Raw genomic sequence first — 23,874 nt, forward strand, 5'->3', positions numbered from 1 at the left:
CTTGGCCAATTTAAAAAGTGGGAGTAATGTCATACCACCTGAACTAGGAAGGAAGGAAGAGAGTCTAGAGTCTGACTTCACCATTCCACAGTAAGCAGAAGCTCTGAAATTTTAATTGTGTTGACAATGAGTTACTCAGTGAGAGACCTAGACCTCTGAACCAAATTTGTTGCCTTCCAGCCATCCACAGTGCTTTCTCCAGTACCCCGTGCTATCACCCTAAAACTGTGACTTGCACAAGGGCACTAATCCTTGGGAAAATAATCCTATGCAATATAATCTGAAGATATTACAGGAGAGGAGGCTCCTAACTCTCATTTGCAGTTTAATTTTCCTGAAGACACAAAAATGCCTTCTGTGTATAGGCTATAGTTTTTCTTTCATCATAGAGATAATAGGAATTCGACACACATAATTGTGACATGTTTCCTTTAACATATTAATATACCTTAGCTACTGTAAGGGGGAAATTAAGGGTGGTGTGCAGGGAAGTCTGAATGGCTTGGGTAACCACATGTCCTAGCTTGCCTGGGAGAGTCCTAGCTTATGCCTGTTGGCCTGGACTCATTATTAATAGTGCCCTCCTCAAAACTGTCTTGGTTTGGTCAGTCAATGCATGCTCATCCTACTTGCGGAAAAAGCATGGCCACTCTTTCCAAGAGACTTACCCATCTTTTCCCCGACCTTCAGCAGAAATTTGTAGTGAAAAAGAGGTAAGTCTTGATTCTGAGCCACACTATTTTTATAGAAATACTTTTTTTTCCCCAACAAAACAGATCTCTCTTGTATCCTGGGACTCTCTATTTTCAGTTTTGTGCAAAGAGTTCTACCCACACCAAAATGTATTCGCATTTCACAATTTTATTCCCATGAGGTCCAACAAAGGGGAAGTTAGGAAAGTAACTTCGTTATCCTGACTTAATTTTGTAAATGCCACACAATAGACACTCTAGAAATAAATGTGCAGTGCAAAGTGATTCTCTTCCTACACAAGGCAAAACCAGCCTCTTCAGCACAGCACGTTATTATGTGGCACTTGGAATTGCATTGTCTTCCCTGTGGTTTTACTAATGGGTCTGAAGCCCTGATAATGATGCAATGACTCCATTCCTGCACTCCCCCCACCCCCACATCCAACCTTCTCTTAAAAGTCAACTTTTGTAAAAATGCTCAGATGTTTCCTTTTGGTGGGTGGTTTTGTTCTTATGATTCTTTCTCTTATGGTAGAAATTAAACTGTAGGTGCCAACTTCATAAGCATAGGGACAAAGATTTAGAATAAACACACTTACTGACTATTCGGGAAGTTAATTTTTCTTTCTATACATTTTCATTCTGTTCATTTTAGGGTAATTTTGCATTAATCATGGAGTGAATAAAGCTGATCTCTAATAGAGGTAACATAACACTTAATAATTTGCATTTAGGCCTAATTTTGATTAAATGTTTTCATTTAGAATATTATCCCTTGAAGGCAATTTAAATTAGACATATAATAACATTTCTCACTGATGATATTAAAAGTGGGGGAAATTCTTACTCATTATGGATTAGATACAGCCTTGTTTAAAGGTGGGAGCACGGACGAGGTGACTTCTTAAAAGTCCTTTTCACCCTATTTATCTGTAAAGTTCCGGCAATTAATGGCCTTCATTTAATGCAATGATCTATTTATTGAGGAATGCGGTCCTATAAAATCTGAGAATTTATCTGTAGTTACACATTTCTACCACTCTGCAAGTCAAAACAACACAGGCAAATTGTACAGCCACATTCATCTAACCTTGAATGTGGTCACTTAAAGATTTTAACTGGAATCAGTTGCAACCCATTGACCTTTAAACACATGTAATCTGGGATTTTCTTTTTTACAAGCTGCATAAAAGCACATTGGAAAAGGGTCAGGGTCATGTAATCATCTATACACACAGAGCAAAACAGCTTCATCATAGGTTAGCATGACAATCTGATGTTCTTGTCACACCAACTAATTGTGAGCCCATAAGTAATATGCTACCCCTGAATCTGCTTCTGATAAAGTATTCCGAAATGAAGACACCATCCCACCTTCTCAAAAATGTGACTTTGATAGTATCAATGTAGTAACCAGTACTGTTCATTTCCAAATACTGGCAGCCCTCCTACCTTCACACTTGTCGTTCTGAAGACTGTATCCAGGTGGACAAATGCATCTGTAGGACCCATCCAAATTTTGACAGGTACCTGGTGCACATTTTCCAGGTTCTAGGAGACATTCGTTGATATCTACAAAGAAAAGGGAAAAAGAAGAAAGAGGTTCCCACTGGCATGATTTCCATCAAGCAATTAAAATTCAGAGAAACTGGACTCAAATCAAAGAAATACATAAAACTACTCAAGCCCACAAACTCTACCATGGATAAAAATTAACGACTCAATAAAAATCAGCTTTATCAGCTTTCGGAAGTGTGCGATGTAACGGCCGTGTTTTATTTGATCTACAGCAAATTAAGTATTTCCAGGAAAGTACAGCATGTGAAAAGTCGGTGGGTCTGAAGATTTTTGAGGGCACCCAAAAGATTATATAAGAGTTCACTACAAAGCTATTTTGAAGGAAAAAAATTTTAAAAAGGGAATTACAGTTGTTTATAGAACAATTTAACTATTATACTGAACAGCTGAACTGTTCTCTGTAAGTTAAAAAAAAAAAAAAACTTAGTTTCTAAAAGATAAGGGGGAAAGCGGGACGTATCCCATACACACATACACCCAAAGTCTACTGGCAGGATTAGTGTAATTCTACTTTGATCTTTTTCCTGCAGGCTTCTGAAGAATTGCGATGGAGCCTGCACGGTTCCCTGGGTGGTCTCCGGCAGTGACCTCCGCAGGGTCTGTCTGAGGCAGCACTCACCCACACAGGTCCTCCCGTCTGGAGCCACCTCATAGCCTTCGTTGCACTGACACTGGAAGGACCCCACTGTATTGATGCATTGGCCATTTCTGCACAGGTTCCCATTTCCAGTTGCACATTCATCAACGTCTGTGAAAAAAAAAATATCCTTTGATACATTCCAAAGGAAATGTCACATTCTCATCAATGATCAAAGCCTTTAAAGGGAGAAATACTTCTTCTGAATTTCACTGGTCTGCCGGCTCAGGCAAACTTAAGAAATTCCAATGAAGATCTAGTTTATAACAGCAGACCTGGCTCTACCCACCTATCAAAACCTAACAAGATGACACAATTCTACTAATCAGGGATGAATAATTTATATTCGGATTTTGTATGAGTTTCACCTTGATCTTCCTTTAGGTTTCATTTTTTAAAGATTAAAACTGAATTTACATCTGAATAGTACAGCTGAGGGTATTATTAAGTATTCTTATAATTAGAAGTACATAAAATTAGCCTCCAGCACAATACAAAACTTGGTTCCTTAGCTTCGCTTATGAATGATATAGCATGTTTCATAAGAAGGATTTTATAGATTCAATAATTTACTTCTTTGAAGAGAGACTGCAGTGAAATATCTAGACAAGTAGGTCCACATTGCTCCTGAATTATGTAATTTCTATACAAAGGATCTCTTTTATATGTTTTAAAATATATTCACTCCAATTTATTTTGAAATGTATTTAATTCATAGCATAGAAAACATAAAAATTATAGCTGCTAATGAGCATACTAATAAAAGTAACAGATGCAGTAACTATATCTGACAATTAACACATCTTATTTGACAAGTCTTTTACCCAACTGTCATGCATAATAAGACGGCATATATTAAAAAAGATAGCCAGCACACTGGAAAGGATGCTAATTACAAAGAACACACACAAAACTGCCTTTCTCCGGGGGCGGACTGTTCCGCTCACGCACCTATGCAGTCATTGTTGTGGGAAAGGATGAAACCATGATTGCAGCGGCAGTTGAAGGAACCAATTGTGTTTCGGCAAGTTCCGTTCCCACAGGCATCTCTCTCACACTCGTTTATGTCTAGGAGGAACAAAGGACATAGAAAAACATGATTAGTAACAGCAGAGAAGGGCACATGGTTCCTGGGGTGACAGGGCGTCTTAGAATTCACAGTGTGTCAAATGAAGGCTGAGAACTTCTAGATTCAATGTTGCTATTAGTTCCAGCAGTGGCAGCTGCCTGTGAGAAACCAGCAAAAGGCGAGGTTCTAAACCTTGGGAGAAAATTGTTTCCTTGATTGGCTTGCTAAAGGAGGCAAGCTAAGGACATGAGAACTGGACAAGAACTATTTTATTCTATTTACTTCTAGAATTCTCCGCCCTTGCCACTTTTCTCAAATATTTTCACTTGGAAATGGAAAATTCTGTGCGCATCTGGGTCTTGATTTGCTGCCACCTTTGGCAAACTTCAGCCTTTAAGATTCTCACTCCAGTTTACCAAAAAGCAGTGAGTCACCTGATACTACCCCAAAATCAGCAACAAAATAAATCAGCTTTCTAACTCACCTGGAGTTTTAGACATCTGTTCCTTTTCTCCAATCCACCCCCCAAAACCCACCAGATGGTGACTTATCTCTCTTCTACACTATCCCAAATGTGATGGCACTTAGTTTGGCTCTTCTGTTGCATTATGATTTGTCTTTTTATTGGTCTATGAGTTTTCATTTTGGATACTCCAAACAGCTGTTTTGGAGTCTTATGTGTCTCTGCATCTCATGGCAGCAGCTAACATCTTTCTTATAAAGAGTAGGTGTGCATTCTATTAAGGAGGAAATAAGAAAATGAAAACAGTTGACAGTGCTGGCTTGTGAGGGTGAGGCAGAATGGGGAGGGTAAGGAGAAGGGGATGGAGAAGCAGTGGATGGTTACACTCAGGTTAGCAAAATGTAGTGTTTAGAGTTGGGATTTCCTTTCCTTTCAAATTCTGGACATGAAGATAAATTATCTGCGATCTTAAATCAGGAAGTTATTGCTGAGCCCAATGTGACTCCAACGTATGTGTCTGTGGTTGAAGACTGTGTCCAGATGTGTCATCACCCTGCCAGCAATCAAGACTTCTGCCTTGTTCATTTTTACTCAAGCAAGTGAAGTGCATTAGTCGGGCAGGCTCTTTGGGAGGGGGCTCTAGATAAGTCAGACGGAAGAAGGAGAAAGAAAGTTGGGCAGGATTCCATTACTGTGCAGGGGTTATCTCCCCAGTGATGAACAGGGCTGAGTACAATCCTTTAACTTAAAACTTGTTATCTGCTCTGAAGATGACAGAATTTTACGAGAATGTTCCCTAATGGATAAATCCAATCACAGCCAAAGGCAGGCACATTAAGCATTACTCTATTCATTGTTCTTTTCCCCTCCGTGAGGCTGATTCGTGTTCATGGAGTCCCCAAAAGACTTAACGGATGTTGCTTTAAAGTAGAAAAAGAAAAGAGGGAAAGAGAGAAATTGATTGATTACATGTTTGAAGTTCATTCCAAATCAACATTCTGATTCAGGACAGAAACCAAGGAAGAGATTTAAAATCCTGAGCTCCTTCCCCCTAGAAAAGTGATCTGTAAATTTACCTTTGAAGATCTGGTACAAACTACAGACCCTTCCCAAAAAATGCTCATGCTCAAACACTCAAAAGCTGCACTCTGTTCCAATATGGCAAACCCCGTAAACATTATAAAAGAATAATAGGCTATTAACAGTAATTTTTTGTCTTAATACCTTTCTCAATGTATTCCTTAGTGAAAAGGGACTAACAGCCAAATGAATATAAAGAAAGGTGTTCAGGCTGTTAAAGATAATAATGTTACATGCCTGCTTGGGTTTTTATTTTACAGACAGCAAAACAACTACTGAAAGGTTTAGTATTAACTTTTATATATATGCAGATACAAAGGAATTTTTCAATAGGGTATGACGAAAAAAGGAAATGATAGTCACATACTCACCCAAACACATGGTTTGATCAGCATTTGTTTTAAAACCAGTGTGGCAAATGCAATAAAAGCTTCCAACTGTGTCAATACACTGTCCATGGCTGCAGATATTGGGGATTTCTTGACATTCATTGCGATCTGTAGATAAAAAGTATCTTAAGCATTGAGTGGAGACTTAGAAGACAAAAATCAAATCAAATGACTTATTTCTGGGTATTGCTCTCAGAACTAACCCTAGCTCTAAACTGTGCCAGTAAAACAGACACTGACATTATATTTATTTTTGCATCAAAATGGGTTAAATCTTGTGCTCGTTTACTGGGCATATTTGGAGCACGTTAACAATATACAAGCCATGAAAAACAGGGGAAGTATCCAGAACATCTTCTGAAAGATGAGAAAACTCAGAAGTAGAATGAGGAAGAAAAAGCCAAACTGGGAGATACTCCACTTGGTTTTCTGCCTCAGCAGTGTCCTAGACTGTGGATGTGCCCAGGCAAGATTTGATGTTTCAGTCATGGACCCTTCATGGCTTCCTCTGGAAATTTAAATCAAAGTCAAATCCCACTGCTAAGGCAGATTTTCATGGTGGACAGTCTACATTGCCCTTTGTTCAAGATTCACCTTCTTATTTTGTCTTACTCCTAGAAGCTTTGGTTCCATCTTAGCCAAGTCTTTGTGTATGTGGCTGTATGTGGCTCCTTTCAGCATTTGACAATCCTAATGACATTCCTTCTTTTTCATTCATATTCTTTCAAAAGGAGGCCCTCTCATCTTCCTTCTGCCCGTCTTTAGGCTCTAAATTATATATATATCATCAAGTGAATACTTGCTGCTCTTCTGAAATCTGATTATCTGAGGAGCCAAATTTGTTGCATGAATCCACAAGGGACACAGCCACATGCCTATTTACGTCTCTCATTTTTTTTTTTAAAGCTCTCAAGATTCTGTGTTTAGGGAAAATGTAATTGAGAGAGAGCACTGTGCCACCCTAGTTTTCCTACTGTCACAGAAGAAAGCAAACAGCAGAACGGTGTACGTGCTGCTGGGCGCCGCGGCACCCCGCGCCCGGCTGAACAACCCACGCTCGCTGTCTGCCTGCCTGCCCTGTCTGCTGAGAGGACAGCGACCGGAGTGGGCGCTGTCTGCTGCACAGAGCAGAGGTGCCCATGCCAGAGGAGAATACGTCCCCTCCATTCACATGTAAAAAGGCTGCCCTTTTTACAACTACTCCTTTCCAATATACAGAACACTGAGAGAGGATGAATCACCATGTCCTCTAAAAGTCTCAAGTGGGTCATTAAGAAGGGAAACCGGGGTGGAGCAGCTTAGGAACTAGAGCTAGCCCGTGCAGAAATGCGAGTGAGTCAATTGTGATTACTCCCATCAGAGAAGGTGGGTTTAAAACAAACTGCTCCCTGGGATAGGCAGAGGAAACCGAGCCCCATCACCAAGCTCTGCAGAGGGAGCCGACCCTGAGCAAGGGCGTCACGGGTCTGCCGCAGCCGGCGTGGCCCGCGGGCACCCTCAGCCCCGGGTAGTACCGCGTCCGGGAGGATGCAAGGACGAGGCCTTCTTATCTCTGCGGCCCCCAGGGAACGGAGAGCACTAAGAATCTTACTAGGAAGGGAGGCTCAATTAGGAATTTCTTTCCTAAGTTGCCTATTTCATGATAATTTTTAAAAAATGACACACGGATTATGTTGAAGTTCTATGGGTGAAACCAAAAGTTACAATTCTGGAGAACTTAATTGTCAAGTTCACTTTGTCTTGAGACCAGAAAAACTAGGTTTCTACAAATACCAGGATTTAAACTCCTAGGAGATTATGTCTGAGGTTGAAATAGGAGGTATAAATAGGGTATTGGGGGGGGGGGGGGCGCCCACACAGCCAGCAGAGAGAGGAGACCATGAGGAAATGGCTGGGAAGGACACGTCTCGCTGGGCAAGACGTTCAGAGGGCGGCCGCATGTGCTCTAAGGACCCAGCCCCCCGGGTCACACGAGCGTCCTGGGCGTAGACACCTGACCGCTCTCTCACAGCTCTCAGTGGCGCTGGGGGGATGGCAGCCAGCTGTTGAAATGATGCACTTATGAATTCAAATGAAAACCTGATGATGAGAAGGAAATTTTAGTTCTTCCCATCCTAAAGACAGAAAGAGAGGGGTATTTTACAGTATGGCTGAAAAAGGCCACGTGTAGGATAATATTTAAAGACATTTTAAAAGATGTTCAGAGTAAGATGTAAGTGAAGACATTTCCAGAGGGAAGTCTTCAGCCCTAGAGGCTGAACAGTTGCAAAACTTAAGCTCAAATACATTTCCTTTCTTGTGAGGATTTTAATGAATGAGGGAAATGAAGCTTTGGCTGCAAGCAGCACTCCCTCACAAGTGCTTATCGCGGGTTAGCGCCTGATGAGTTTTATTTATGTTAATGTTCTGCAAGAAAATATGACAGGGCCTAAGCCCCAGCAGGCCCTGGTCGGATGTCTGGTCATGATGTATAAATAGTTCGTCCCACTGCTTGCCTGAACTGAAGTGGTGTGAAATGACACGTTCTATATTATCAGCAATTCCTTATTTTGATTGGAATTCTTTCACCCAGTTTCAAAGAAATATAAATTAAGAGCAAAATGCAGGGAAGTGGCATGAATGCCCAGTCTCACTGGGTATTGTGACTCGTATCAGAGACGTCCTCGCTTTTCCTGTCCTGTTTTGTTTTTCTTTTTTTTTTTTCAACAGCTGCCCTGTTGACAAAATGCTAAACACTTGCACATGTTCCTTTTAACTCAAAAAACAAGTCTCGATTCTCAAAGTGAGTTTTTGTTCTGCTATTACACCCTCTTCCCACCAAAGTCTCATAAAACAATGCAAAATACCCTCCAGAGAGCAGCGCACTTCCTACCACTTAGTCACTGGTGCGCAAGGAAATCCAAGGAAAACCTGACCACGTCCCCTGGTGTTGTTTCATTCACAAATGCATCCGATATCCAGGAAACTCCTTGGGAAATGAACCAGCAGCAAAATAACACATTCTCCCTGACCTCCTTGCTAAATATACAATGACTTATAATTACTCAAAGACCCAGATGAAAATCATCCTGAGGTATTACTCTGCTTCTGGGCTGAAACACCAGTGTTTTCATTTTGATACCACTGACTACACGATACCACCAGATACTCAGTAACTTTACCTTCAGTTTAAGTTCATTGCAGACGCATCCTTCTTATTCCTACCACACCCCTGACACACGTGAACCACCACCCAAAAATCTAACCTCTAGGGGATAGTTTCTCATTTTACTGTAGGTTGCATAGCTAATAAAAGACTGTCGATGTTTGCTGCCTTCAGTTCTGTCAGATGCTGAGGAGGAGAAGTGGTGCTTTTGGTTCTGCTTGCTCGGTTTGTACAGGTTAACCTGGCCCAGTTCAGGGAAGGTCTGCTGTCTAGATTTGGCGTGCGTGGCTGGGATGGTGAGATAATCTCACCTACTCAAGAGGCATGATGTGAAAGGGGAGAAACAAAAATTACGTTCTGAACACTGCTTAGGGAGAGAGAGTGTGTATGTGTGTAAGTGTGTGCATCTGCCCAAGTGGGTGTTTGCAGCAGCGCAGCAGAGGCAAACGTGGAAGTACCACAGCTCTAAAGAGAGAAAGAAGCTGTGTCTAGATACTTCAGCAGTTTTCCCTTCTTCCAGCCTAGTGACTAGAAGTCCGCCGGCTAAGTCTGAGCTCAGGCACCCTTCACCCTAACCCTGCCCCGGAGCCCCCCGTGTCCGTGTCCGGGGCCCCGGCGTCGGGGCGGGCGGCCCGGGGGGAGGACCACTTGCCGTTGCACTGGCCGGTGGACGTGAAGCGGTAGCCGGGCTTGCAGTCGCAGCGGTAGCTGCCCGCCGTGTTGATGCACTCCGCGTTGCGCTGGCACACCGGGCCGTTCTGACACTCGTCGATATCTACACGCAGGGAGAACCGAGTTAGAAGGGGAGCGAGATCGGGTGTCAAGTCCATGAAGCCCCTCACATAACACAGATTTTGCATTTTCATATTTTGATTGGATCTACTGAACCAACAATGGAAGAGGGAAAATTTATTTTCTAACTTTTTTGCTTTACAAATATTTTTTCATAAATGCGAATACCTGATGTATCAACACGTATGGGCTCTCACGATGCCAGTGTCTAAAAAAAAACATTGTGAAACTGTTGCGAGGGCCAGGACTTGACATGAGTATAGACTGATATCCTAGGAAATCTTGTATTTTGCTCAAAGCCTAGGGGTTTTAGCAGTCAGGTTGCTTCTGTCTGGAAGGCTGTAAGGTCTACAGAGCAGAGCATCTCAAACCTTAATGTGCACATGAATCACTTGGGATTTTATTGAAAGGCAGATTCTGACTCAGCGTGTCTGGGGAGTGCCTTGATAGTCTGTCTTTCCGATAAGCTCCCAAGGGATGCGGGTGTTCCTGGTCCACAGACAGTGCTTTGAACTGCAGGGCTGCAGACGCTCTTGCTTAAACTTCTGCCACATGGCAGTCAAATCAAGGAAACTTAACACGAGAGGTTGCACAGAAAACCACTGAAGATAATCCAACATTCACTGTCAAAGAATAAAGTGGATACTGTGCGCTCCAGAGCTTTGACTGCACAGGGGATTGTTTATCTTCTAAAAAATTTAACAGCTACCTAATACAGTTCAAATTCACGGCATTGCAAAAGTTCCTGCACAATCCAGGCTACACCATGGGGCAAATGCACGTTCCCTTCCCCTCCTCCTGGGGCACATTCTCATTCAGTCTAAATCCAGTTAAGAAAATACCCCGGAACACAGGTGGGAGTCAGCTCTCAGCACCGGTACAGGGGTTTTAAGCAGAATTTGGCTCAGCCAAAGAAGCTCCCACAAGGGGGCGGCAGATACATCACCCTAGGCCTCCTAGGTGTGTGCTTTTGAGGTGGGAAAACGTCAGGACTACTGGCAGTCAGTGGGTTTCTGGCTAATACGGGGTGTGCCTCTCTGTGCAACTGATACAGCAGCAGAGCGTGCCCGCCTGGGGTAGGTGGGCCCAGGACCCAGCACCACCTCACCCACCAGGCCTGCTACCTGCTCTGAATTAAGGGTGTACAGAAACACAGAGGGTAGCTTGTGCAGTTGGAGAAGCCAAACGGTGTCCCAGACAAGCCTTTCTGTGACGCGCCAGATGCCTAACATCTGATTATATGCATACTTGGGGAGAGCAGACGCACGGATGCTCCCTAAATCACTTCTGGAATCCGTTCCAATGTCAGGGTGGCTGAGGCATGTACTAAATCAACCTTTCTTTTCTGATTCTGAGAGCTTAGAGTGAGCTGGGAAGCAGCTGACCTTGGATTAAACATTCACCCTGAAGATGGATATCCTGTGAAATGGAAACCAAAAGTTGGAGCACTTTATAATCTCCGTATCCACTGAATGCAACCCTGACAGCAACGTGCCTTACGCTGGTGCAGCTGCAGGGTTTCAATCTCACGTGTGCAGCAAGGTCTCGGTTCACGTGGTGGCGTTACCTATGGGTTCTGGCCAAGGGCTGTGGCTTCAGCGAATGTAAGTACCAAAGAGGCACCTGGGTGAAGTAACGGGCTCTGAATGTGAGAGAAGGGGAGATGCCGCAAGAGGTGCAGGCGTCCTGAGGCAGGTACAGCAGGTGGGAGACGGTGGCTGCGAGGAAGAGCCTCTGCTGGGGACCCTCCTCCTTCCCCACATCAGGCCTCCTCCCCAGACACCTGATCCTCGATGGCCTCCCAAGCACAGGGCCCGAACCAAAGCCAGAAATGACTACCTCCTTAGGAAGGAATGGCTGCCACCCCGTCCCCAACCCCGACACAGCAGGCAGAGTGAGGGACGTGTGCCCACTTGGCCGGAGTCCCCGAGAGCCTGGTGAGGAGAATTTAACCAGCATGTGCTGAGGGCTCTAACTTGACTCATGGTCTGTAAGTTGCTCCCAGTTTAGGGGGAGAAGTTTTTTAACATTAAAATGTTGACCTGTGTTCTCCAGCAACATGCTTTAGAGGCAATAAGCTTTTCTAATATGAGTAAAAATTCTGCTAGAGGCCCAAAGTTTAATATTGAATAGAAAATTATTCTAGCTATCCTAGGGCCCATGGTATATTTAATAACCAGTAACGTCCCTTTTACTAAAACGTAAAAGAACGCTATCTTCCCCAGATGTCGGAAAAATATGAAGCGGGGTAAGGAATGTGCAGGATCACAGTACGTGCACATGGCAGGGGGAGGTAACTTGAAAATGAAAAAAGTACCATTTGCAGGCATGCCAACATTCTTCATATAAAATCGAATTTGCTGTTCTTGCCATTTGGAATTCTCTCATGCATCTGAAATATTTGCATTAACCTTGTTTTCACTTGGGAGTGGCAAAGGCTCCGTTTGGAAGAGAACACTGATTTTTGAGACTCAGCTCGAGATGACTGCCCACCACTCACGTGCACTTTCAGGCAATAGGAAACAAAAGCCATCTATTGGACACACCCAGGATCTCAGGGTTGTTTCCTATCATCTGGGAAATCGAACACATTGTGTGTGTGGAGGTGGGGGCGGTCAGGGGAATGGACGTCCTGCTTTGCCCACTGGGACTTAGGGAAATTTTTTTTGCATGAAATGTCTGTTGATCCACATGGTGCCCTTCACTACGGCTGGAGTTGAATGGATTTCTGAAAATTCCAATGTTGTGAAACGGGCCAAGCGTGTGTGAGGGTACAGAGCTCATCAGTTGGCTCATTTCTGGCTGTGATACCGTGAGAGCATCTCTTACCTTCACAAACCAGTAACTTGTCATTATAGAAGAAGCCCACTGGACATTCACATCGGAAGCTGCCAACCATGTTGATACACACACCGTTTTCACAGACCCCTGGGATCTCCCGGCACTCATCGATATCTGGAAACAAAGCAGGCACGTGTGAGTGATGGCAAGGCACGTGGCCCCTGTGCAGGGTCAACTGGAATTGAAAGTCAGCTGCTTCTGACTCGTTCCACGTAAGGTCTAAAGCCAAAGAGAAAGTGCTCACGCATGTGTGTGTGTGTGTGTGTATGCGTGTGCGCGCTCATGTGCGTGGGTGCTGAGGGGGCATCAGCGAAGAGCAAACTGAGAGAACTAAACCGCTCACCACACTCATGGGTCTACCTGGACTGACTGTCTTTCTAGGTTGTTTCAGAACATCAGCCTCGTCCAGGTAGGAACCATCTTGGTGCCCACTGGGCACCAGATGAGTAGAATAAAAGTGACTGCCAAGAGGAAGGGGTCTCTCTGCCCCAAGTGTGTGGTGGCATCTGGCCAGCACGGGAAAGGAGAGCTGGTGAAGAACAGAGGATGAGCCCATGGTGATAGTCGACTCTGATCTTTCAAATTCCACTTCCGCACGCCCCTCCTCCTTCATGTGGCTTTGGAAAGGAGGTTAAATCAGGTAAGAACCAATACCCGGAAGTGGGGTTCACGAGCATGGAAACAGGACCAAAGTAGGAGTGAGAGCAGAGCCAGGACCCAGGCCGCTAAATCAAGCTGGCCAGCTGGTGAGGGAGCCATGTGGGCAGATCTTGTCTCCTCACCAGCCGGTCAGTCCACTCTCTGACTGACCGGCTCTGAACTCGAGACCGTCCCATGTCCTCCAGGATAATGACAGTAACAGGGACAGTAACGGTGGTGCCTTACTTGCTGTACGCCTGGTATGTTCCTTACGCATTCAGCCTGGACCTACTCACTGCATCATCACAGCCACCCTACGAGGTGGTCTCTCGGCACTAGGACTGTCCTCATGATGCAGAGGATGGAACTGAGGCCAGGTCAGAGGGCGGAACTTGCCAAACACCATACAGCCAGAAGGAGGCAGAGTCAGGATTTGAGATCAGGAATCTGCTGACAGGCCGTCCTGCCTCCCTTATGGTGTTCCACATCCCAGTCATGCAACCTTCATGAAACCACCATCAAGGTGCCTGTGGTCCCAGAGGGCCCTCTACCAGCCCAGGGGCAGTTTCACCAGACACTTCAGAAGCCCGGACGGGATATAAAGCTTTGGTCTTTCCAGTCCATTAGGCTCCTGTTACTGTTGTTGAGACATCTTCCTTTACACATCGTGGTCAGCAGCCTCTGCAAGGGACTCTGTCTGTGTAAGTTGTAAGTAGACGGCCAGAGACTTAAGAGGAACCAACGAGAGCTGGTGCACTTTAAGAAGAACCATACACTAAAGCCTCTCTGTTCTAAAGGAGGAGTCTGACAGGCCACAGATTTACGTTAGGCCTTTTTCTAAAGGGTTTGACTTTGAAGACAGATGGACCTCTTTCAGGGAAAAAAGAAACAGCTTAGAGTATCAAAGGGTATGTATTTCTATTTTGAATACAAGAAATTATGTTTTTTGATTTTTTCACACATTTGTCACTCACGTTCTTAAAAAGTTCAACTATGAACCATCAACAAACAGCAAAAAAAAAAATTCAGACATTCTTGTACTATGTATGGGTTAAAACATGAAATATGTTCACATTCATTTGTTTTAAATATAAGTGATGTATTATCAAGTTTAACAATAACAGGCTGGCTCAAATTTCTAGTCATTGTTAGGCATAAGAGAGCAAAACGTAGATTAAAAATTGTATTTTCTTTTCCTGTCTGGATTCCATTTGTACTTCAACTTGGAGAAGTTTATATTTAAAGACAAGATTAATAAACTTGCTATAGTTTTAACCCCATACGAATGGGTTCTAGATGCCAACAATCTTCAGACCTTTCAGAAGGAGTGTATAAAGCTTAAATAAAACAAAGTCTCTCAGTCATCTAAATATTTTGTCATGTTGGAATTTGCTAACAATAAGTATACTGCTAACTATCACATTTCCAGTTTTCAAGAGCTAGAGGCAAAGGAAGCTGTGAGTCAGGACTGGATCCGTGTCCCAGCTCTGTTATTAATTAGCCAGGTGACCTCGGCCGAGTCCCTTCCCCTCTCTGGGCCTCTGTCCCCCCAACTGTCAGGCGAGGCGCTTGGACTAGATGATGTCTGAGGCCTTCCCAGCTGTGTTAGTGGATGCTGTTAATGCTGTTTTAAGTCTTTGCCTGCTGCCAACCTTGGAGGGCAGGCCTTGCTGGGGTACACGCCTGGTCCGTCCATGGAGGACCATTACTGTTAAAGACCGCTTATCTTCAGATCAGAGATTCTAGGGAGATGAAAAGATCTGTTTTGGGAAGGGGAAAAACAAAGCAGCGAGGGCCAGGTGTTTCATGCCAATGTCATTTAGCAGTTTTTCTTTCCAAACCATGAAGTTTCTTTGGACGTTGACTAGACTGTGGAGCCATATGGATTTGGCACTAAGAGAGCCGGGCTGATTGCTGGACCAGACCCTTGTTTTCTTAAACAAGGTCACTGGAAAGGCTGATGCGGATTTCAGTTTACTTATTAGGAATAAGGTGGAACAAAGCAAGGGGTGATGTTTGCTACTAGACACAGTCGCTCAGACTTAAGAGGGGCATCTCAGGATGCATATAAATCTCACTGGGGAAAAACTCTGAGAATGCAAGAGCTTTCCATCTACTTTTATGTTATTTGGTTTTAAACCACAAAGGCACTGCTTCCGTTGGCTGAACGCTGTGCAATACTTCTGAATCTCGCAAAAGCATCTCTAGCGCTGCAGTGGTCTCTGCACCAGTTACCAGACGGGGGCCTCGGATTAGAAAGACTTTTTTTTTTTATTTCACATCTGAAAACCCCAAAGCAGATGACCTGAGGAGATTCCATGTGAGATAAAACTGATCCACCAAAGGGGCTTTATGTGAACAATCTACACATAACGATTGGTATGAAAAGTCGTATTAAACCCATGTCTTAGGCAGAAGGAAGGCTTGGGAATTACAGTCAAATCAAACGTCAACTGGCCCTACTCCCAGAATCTCTCTTTGTTGATGCCTAGGGTTGGTTTAACGAAGCTTGATTGTAATTTTGTGAAAAGCTTTCCAGTCCCCTTAATCATGAGCAACAAACGCTGCTGCCAATTAGGCGGAGCTATACAGGGTGTCTGTACAATTTGTTTCAAACTAAGAATTAGAGTTTCAATAAAGCTAAATGGCACTATTTAACGGTTTTTCCCTCTAAGGGGAAAAAAAAAAGCAAACTGAGAAAATAACAGTGTATACTTCCTTCTCTTAACACACAGGCAGAGACACAAAGTTCCAACAATGGCACCATAACTCACCAACAGGTAAGCCGGTGTAAATGTCGATGACGAAGCCGGGCCTCTGACTTCCACAGAGCGTAGCAAACTCATCTGCAGTGATTTAACACAGGGAGGGTGAGCGGGGTGGAAACGGGGGTCAGCAGAGAGCCATAACTGAGCAGAGTGAAATTACTTTGTAAACATTCTTGAAACGTACTTATCTGTGCTTGGAAGAATTTAAAATAAAAAAATAAATCTGAAAAACTCCTACAAATGGTGCAACCTTGCCCAGAAGACAAACACTGACGGAAGAGTGACCTGATGTTGACGTGATAATGAGGCAGAAGCAGAAGCCTCTACATCATATGACATTCATTAGTGGGAGCGTACTGGTAGGAATCTGGGTTTCCATAAGGATGCTGTTCAGCTCTGAACCCAGGGAGCAGCCCGAGTGCCTCTTTCCACTCTGTAGTAAGGGATCAAGGATTTAAGGAAAGCGTACAAAAGCCATTTCCTCGGTAGCCTTGGGGAGACCCGTGGCAAATCTAGCCAAGTTCTTGACATCAGGTCCATTAATGACTAATTCATGTCAAACAACCAACTTACCTCATTACTTCAATTTTTGGAGCTGAATTTCTTTTGGTGCAGCTCTCTAGTTCACTGTCCCTCCCCCAACCCTGTATCTCTCTCTCACCTGAATTCATCACAGTTGACAATAAAGGAAGTGCTAAATGTCATCTGTGGCCCCTTTTAACTGAGACTCTGAAATTCCAGATCACAAGTGTAGCAGATATGGCATGGTATCAATTCAAGCTCAAGATGGCCACTGCCTTATTGGTCATACCTACTGAAAATTAGTAAATGGTCTCTGGAAGTATTTTAATCAAAATGTAACATGTTTTCCTCCTAGTGCTTTATTTTCTTATTCTCTGAGTGTCCACTTCCAATAGGTGTCACGCCAGCTATGCTGACCCCCCAGACAAATTTCAGGGACTCCTAAAATGTGTGCAGATGGCACCATGACTGGATTTGACCAATATTCAACATGAAAAAGAAATCTTGCATTTTATATTAAGAGTACGCAGATTCTTAAAACTCAGACAGATATTTCTGAAAGTAAATGGCAGTCTTTATCAGGGATCTCCAAAGTGGTCCCAGAGGAACGTACAATGATCCATTAAGATAAAAAAGAAACTATTAGGACTTCTATCTTTGAAAAATCTAATTAAAAATAATTTTGTGTATATTTTATAATAGAATAATTTATGAAAATAATAAATGCATTTTTCAATATAATTGAAAACAAATACATAAAAACATACACACATATATATACTTTTACTTGTAAATACACACACCAAGTGTGTGTAACCCCCAGGTCTTTTAGTGATAGTTATGTATGATAAAAAGATTTGATTGGGTTTATCAGTAAAGATTAGGGGTCAGCAGATTTTTTCTTAAAGGACTAAAAAGTGAATATTTTAGCTTTTGCAGGCCATGCAGTCTCTGTTAAAACTACTCAACTATTTTATGAAATCAACCATAGACATACGTAAAAAAATTAGTCGGCTGTTTTCTAATAAAATTTCTTTTACTAAAATTTGAAGTTCATGAAATTCTCAGGTCATGACATATTATTCCTTTTTTTTTTTTTCTCAACCATTTAAAAATCATTCTTAACTTGTGGGCCACACAAAAACAGGTCAGCTAGATTCAGCCTATGGCCTCTAGTCTGCCAATCCCTGGTCCAGAGACATCGTGCAGAGTGGGGGTAACCCGCAATTCTAGGTGGGGGTTATTACATTATTTCTGGAGCAAACAATGGATGGAATGGCATATATCACTGAAAAAGAATCTTCTCTTTCATGCATTGCCAGGTGGCACCAGACAACAGATTTAGTATTTTACGTATCACCGTGGGGAATGGAGTGGGTACTACACAATTCTCAGATCGATACTTTGCGTGGTGGTTCCTTCAATCTAAATCAAGCCATTAGTAAATGCTGTCATCACGATATACATGATCTATGTCATCTACCATATAAGAACAGGGCACCAAAGCTTTTGCTTCAATTACTCTTAGGATATAAGTGAGACCTTTTCTTCCGCCAAATATAGACTTTTCTCTATAAGGACATAAGAAGAAATTTCTCCCAGATCTCAGCATTGAGCAGCTGCACTTTTCTTTAGCGTTTAGTTTGCTTTACGGCCACTGAGCCCCTTAGACTTGCTCACCTCTCTCTTTTTACATGAGCTGCTAGGAGGTGTAGCACCCAAGTCAGTGCTCATCTCAGCAAGTGGGTCGGAACCCCCAGCCTGGACCTTGTGTGTCACCCTTGCTCCTTGCTCTAAGTGTCTTACCCTTGCTTGCCACTTGCCTTAGGCATTCTGATTTTACATCTGCACCCTTGTGGGCCACCGTGAATTCTTTTTGGAACAAGATTAGTTATAAATAAGTAAAATGAATAGGACTGTGGTTCACTTATCTGTCACATTGCTTTGCCCAGTGTTCCCAGGCTTTGGGTTACATGGCGAACTCCAAAACAATGATAACAACGCTTATGTTTCTGTGATATGCTGAGTCTCTAAGTCTGGTGAATGAACTAGCAGATAGATTAGAAAGCATACTCCTTGACTCAATCTTCAGCTGGAAGGACCAGGATCAACTGCGAATTTAAATATTTGTCTTTGTGAGCTAACCTTTTCTTAGGAAGATAAACAACGCCTCCTTTTCTTCCCTTACTGAGATTCATTTCCTCCGCCATTCACAGGTAATGTACTGAGCTATCTTTTTGGTAACGGTGACACCAAAACTCACCTGTGCTCGGGATGGGACACTGCTCACAGGGCTTATTCCAGGCCCGGCCAATGTTGTAGGAACAACAGCACATCTTCTTGGTCATGTTGAACAACAGCTCCCCATCGCAGGTCTGGTTGTCAGCGTAATAGTTCCTGTAGCACAAGCTCCTCCTCATATCTGGAATAAAGGAGGGAGGATGGACTGGTGAGGCCATGGGGAAGCCCAACACGGAGAGCCTATGGGGCGGGGGGGTGTTAAGGAGTGAGTTTCTTTTGAACTGCCTTGTAACTGGACTTGGAAAAGGGCAGGAAAAGCCTGCTTGCACACAGCTCTCCACCTACCTAGGCTGCTACGAGAAAAAGGACTCTGGGAAACACACTCCGTGCTGTTTTGTGCCACAGGACTAAGTCATTATGTAGCTGCAGCACGAGTAAACTTTACACGACTCTCCACCCAGTCTCCTAGTAACAATTCTCCACTGCTATTTGGCAGTGATTTTCTCATTTCCGACTCAGGATGTTTTAATACTGTAGGTCAGTGCTGTAAATATAATTATATAAAGATACACCCACAGTCAAACAAAAGAAGTACTATTAAACCTTTGTTTGGGATTTTCCAACATTACATTTTAAAGAAAACTCCCAACCACCCACACAAGGTGGTGAAAAAAGGCCACGCTTATGGTTTACAGGGGAGGAGGTTGTCACGGTGACAGGATGGCACCACTCACTCCGATGAGTAACGCCACACTGAGGACTAACTGCTGGGCTCGGAAGCTGTTTTTCTCTTTGCAGATGAGGACCAGACACGCATTCTAAAGAACAGCCTGGACTTACCCATGCAGTTATTGCCCCCGTTCACTTGCATGTAGTCCGGAGGGCAAATACAGGTGTAGTTGCCAACGGTGTTGTAACATGTCCCTGGACCACAGATTCCTGGAGTTTCACATTCATTCACATCTATAATCCAAGAGAGAGTGGTATGTGAATATGGAAACTTCACTCTTTGGAATGGCCTGGTACTCAGGGTCAATGTAAATGTTGACAATGGACGAGAAAAATCCCCAGGGTACTTGAAATCTGGATAAGGAAATGGATGTTGAGTTCATCAGTGTCCCTAGTCTGTGCTAATGTGTGCATCTGCAGGAAAGGTGGTTTGAGAAAAGGAAATTTTGCCTTCTGATATGAGTTCTTAATAAATGAGTCCATAACATGCTCAGACACATACAGTGATGGAAACGTGGGGAAATTATAACTCTCAAACGTCCTTCAGAAAGACAGCTACGTACTTCGTATGTTCACAAAATCTCAGGAAGGATATGACAGATCCCAAAGCCATCAAAAACCGGCTTCATGACTCTGCATTGGTAAGATCGCATAGAAGCAGGTACATCACACCATCCTCCCCATTTTCAAACACAGGGGTTGATTCTAACTTCTGTTAACTCCACGGGTCGTAAGCTGTGTCATGTGCACTGTGATGCTCAACTAATCTTCAGCAAGATCGTCACTGCCGAAGTCACTTAATAAGCCTTTTGGAGAGCCAGAGGGAAATTCCTCCTCTGGGATACACAGAGGTCTCTTCCCTCATCAGTCTCGTGACTTCTGTATGTAGATGAAAACCATTTCCCCGTGCTGGTCAGTGGTCCACGGGCCCTGAAGCTAACTGGTCAATATTCTCCATCTTTCCAGTAACACCGGACGAACAGGAATCATCACTTACATCGTAAAACCCAAGGGGCTGCCCTCGAAGCGGAGCTCACTGAGATGCATTAGGACAAGTGCTGAGCGGTGAGGACACGGAGAGGAGCAGCCCAGAGCTGCCCAGGCTGCAGAAGCCACTGAAGTGACACCTGTGTTACCCTAATAAAAACGGCTTTTCCAAACAGCATGGAAAACTCTCTGTAGGCATAGACGGGACTATGGCTGAAGATAACAAAACACCACTTTCCTTGGGAAAAGTGGGAGACTTAGGGCATACTGGAAATGATACGATCCCACTAACATTAGCACAAGCTGCCACAGGTGGGGCGTGTTTACCTGGCCATGTTTACCTTTAGAACAAGGTGCTATGTTGCTAAAGTCTCAGTTTTCCTGGTAACTAACTGTATGCTGGTTTTGGAGGTCAGTTCTCAACATCTGAAAGAACTCATCACCCCAGAAGGGCCATTTACCATCGCACACTCGGGTATCTTCATTCAGATAGTAGCCCGTTGGACAGCGGCACTGGAAACTGCCAAAGGTGTTGATGCATTTCCCACCCTGGCACAACCCTGGGAGCTCCTGGCACTCGTCAATATCTGCCAAAATGAAGACAACAGCATCTCTTCAGTGTTGTAAATAAACCCAGGGAAGTTCGAAAGGGGCACACTTTCAGATAAAGGAAACAGAATTACCTTCCAGAATAACAGTGATCGGGTTGGGTCGAAAGCCTTCTCCTCCAGGACAAAGAATTTTGTACTCAGCTGTGGAAACGAGAAATCAGATTGAGCTCTTTTGAATCTAAACTTTCTAGAAATAGTATTCTCAGGAGAAATACTGACATGTCCAACTGAAAATATTCATTTCCAGGAATCTTCAGCAGTTGCCCCCATCCAATGGAAGTGAGTTAACATCTTTGTGTATACCTATTATTTTAAATGGTTTTCGAATGGAATTCCCTAATTGTTCTTACGTGCTCAGAACTTTAGATTATATTCACAAGCTCACACACACACACACACACTCACACAGGCACACCAAATGCATGTGATCATACGTAAGGCTACGTGTGCCAAACATGAAGGTTACTGTCCTCAGTCTCTGAACCTTCTACCTACTCTCTGTCTGGCCTTATGTTTTTATGAGCTATTTTATTCCCTATGTCCGTCATTATTTCTTTGTAAAGATTGTATTTCCTTTTTCATTTTGTAACAAACTCCTTCATTTTTGTTTTGCTCAGTCTTACTTCCTGGGAATCACAGTTCCTTGTAATAATGTTCATCAGCTTATCTCCGAAACCCTTTCCAAACAGAGTCTTAGGAAAGGCTCCTCTTTCTTGGTTCCCATCCCACTGCCCTCCTTAATGATCAGAGATCTCTCTTGCCCCTCGGTTTCTACTGAGGGTGACAGTAATTCCTCTGGTTTTCAAAACCAGCTTTTTACCAGGTCCTTTGATTCCCTCCACTAATTCTGTCATCCAAGTACTTCACTCAGAAACATTTCTCTCAGGGCCATGTACCAGCAGTGAGATGCCAACAGGAGCATATGGGTGAGAGTGATCCTAATCTGCTGCTTCATCCTGGCCAGCATCTGTAAGAATCAGTTCTTTCATAATCACCATGCTCTTCCCAGCTCTGAAAAGCCCTCTCCTGGCTTTCTGAAATTACACGTGTATACGTGCATAAATGTAAATATGGATATATTCCAGTTCTAGCTCTGATCCAGTCTAAGGTAGGAGGTAGGGTGGACCTCCACTGCTTTGCTGACCACTCCACCCACCATTTAAACATCTTGGTTTGCTTTTTTCAACATCCGAGGAACAAAGAGGAAATTAACTATCCTCTTTTATTTTTTCTCACCTCCTCTTTCTACAATCACCCACTCTTTTTAAGTCTCTCTTTCACGCCACACCCTTCCTTCAAGCCCCACATGGAAAAATGCACCAAGTCATCACCACCCACTGCCAACCCGAACTGACTTTCTTTTCTGCAGAAAGGAGAGAAGGAGGTGCCTGCCAAGCATTCACCCCTCTGCTGAGTGCTCTGCATGAGTGATTTCATTTAATCCTATGAGGCATTTTATGAATGAGGAAACAGGCTTGCTGAGTAACTTTCCCACAGTTACACGGGTGGCAAGCGACAGAGTTCTAACTGCAGCCAGTTAGGACTAACTTCCTCCCGCTCGTGGCCCCGAGTCTGCTCTTCTTCCTCCCTTTACTGAGGGAGGTCTATCCTGAATTACATCTTTCATACGTGGGTCACATTCTGCTAGACTGTACACTCCTGGAGGGCAGGATGTAGTGTAATTCACCTCTGCACACCCAAAGTTCATACTCCAGGTACTCGGCAAGTCATTTTAGAAAAAGTGAATAAATGACCCTTCAGCAAGGAAAGAATCAATTCCTATCCAACATCCCCCGTAAGCAGCAGCCACTGACCTTTGCCCACGAAGCCACATCTGACTCTGAGTCATAACACAGCACCCACTTAGAAAAATGGAGAGCCTTTTATTTTTTTTAAGAAGACTTACTATTTTATGTCCCCAAAATCATTCTAAAAACTTCTCTTTCAAGTCATAACACAAGAATGGAATAATCTTCCATGTCCTAATGATTGCTTCTTTTTCAACCAAGGACACTCCCGTCTGCCCTTGAGCTTCTAAAACTAGCCAATCGATGACAAGAGGAGAGATCCATGTGTCCCAATGTGATGTAAGTAACCAAGCCTAGAAAAACATCTTTGTTAAAATAATGCTATCTGCTTTTCACTCAGACAGAAGTGAGATGTTACCTGCCCCGCCCTGAACTTTTTAGTACCAGCCACCTGGGGACTCTTTCCGACTACCAGGTTGGAAGTGGGATTCCTCAGTAGGAAAGGACTGATCTCCTTTCCCTAACTGAAGAGTAGAGACCAGGGGCAGCTCCTTCCCTCCGTGGCTTCTGTTCTTTGGAGCTAGAAAGGAGAACTGGACTGAGCTGGAATAATAATAATAATAAAAAACAGAAGGCAGGCCACTTACTTGTGTTCACAGGAGGGCACAGCTCACAGGGAGTACCCCAGGCTTTACCCAGAGAACAGCAGCAGGACGCTTTGGAAACACCAACTCCAATTTCATTGCTACAGGCTGTATCCCCATTGTCTCCTCGAGGTCGAACATCCAAATAGCAATTTCCTGAGCGGGTGTCTATTTACCAAACACAGACAAAAGAGTGTCAGGCACATTCTTTCTACCTGAGGGCCGAAAATCCAAACTCACTTCTGAAACTGTTTAAAAGCCACAGTTTACCAAGAAACTAAAAAGTGCCCCAACACGTA

The 23,874-nt window shown here is 43.6% G+C and overlaps 1 protein-coding gene across 1 annotated transcript in view; it reads right to left on the reverse strand.

The window, feature by feature from the left end:
- The window catches only part of FBN1 (fibrillin 1), a 239,417-nt gene that overhangs the window by 39,638 nt on the left and 175,905 nt on the right, over positions 1-23,874 (reverse strand). The window contains exons 37-48 of the mRNA XM_074366079.1: positions 23,579-23,743; positions 21,256-21,324; positions 21,034-21,159; positions 19,697-19,819; positions 18,879-19,037; positions 16,100-16,171; positions 12,675-12,800; positions 9,706-9,828; positions 5,891-6,016; positions 3,859-3,975; positions 2,890-3,018; positions 2,145-2,264 (exon numbers count right to left, since the gene is read on the reverse strand). Of these exons, the coding sequence (XP_074222180.1) occupies positions 2,145-2,264; positions 2,890-3,018; positions 3,859-3,975; positions 5,891-6,016; positions 9,706-9,828; positions 12,675-12,800; positions 16,100-16,171; positions 18,879-19,037; positions 19,697-19,819; positions 21,034-21,159; positions 21,256-21,324; positions 23,579-23,743 (1,455 nt within the window). The remainder of the gene's footprint in view (positions 1-2,144; positions 2,265-2,889; positions 3,019-3,858; positions 3,976-5,890; positions 6,017-9,705; positions 9,829-12,674; positions 12,801-16,099; positions 16,172-18,878; positions 19,038-19,696; positions 19,820-21,033; positions 21,160-21,255; positions 21,325-23,578; positions 23,744-23,874) is intronic.

This window comes from Camelus bactrianus, chromosome 6 (assembly GCF_048773025.1).
Source record: "Camelus bactrianus isolate YW-2024 breed Bactrian camel chromosome 6, ASM4877302v1, whole genome shotgun sequence".
Classification (NCBI taxonomy): domain Eukaryota; kingdom Metazoa; phylum Chordata; class Mammalia; order Artiodactyla; family Camelidae; genus Camelus; species Camelus bactrianus.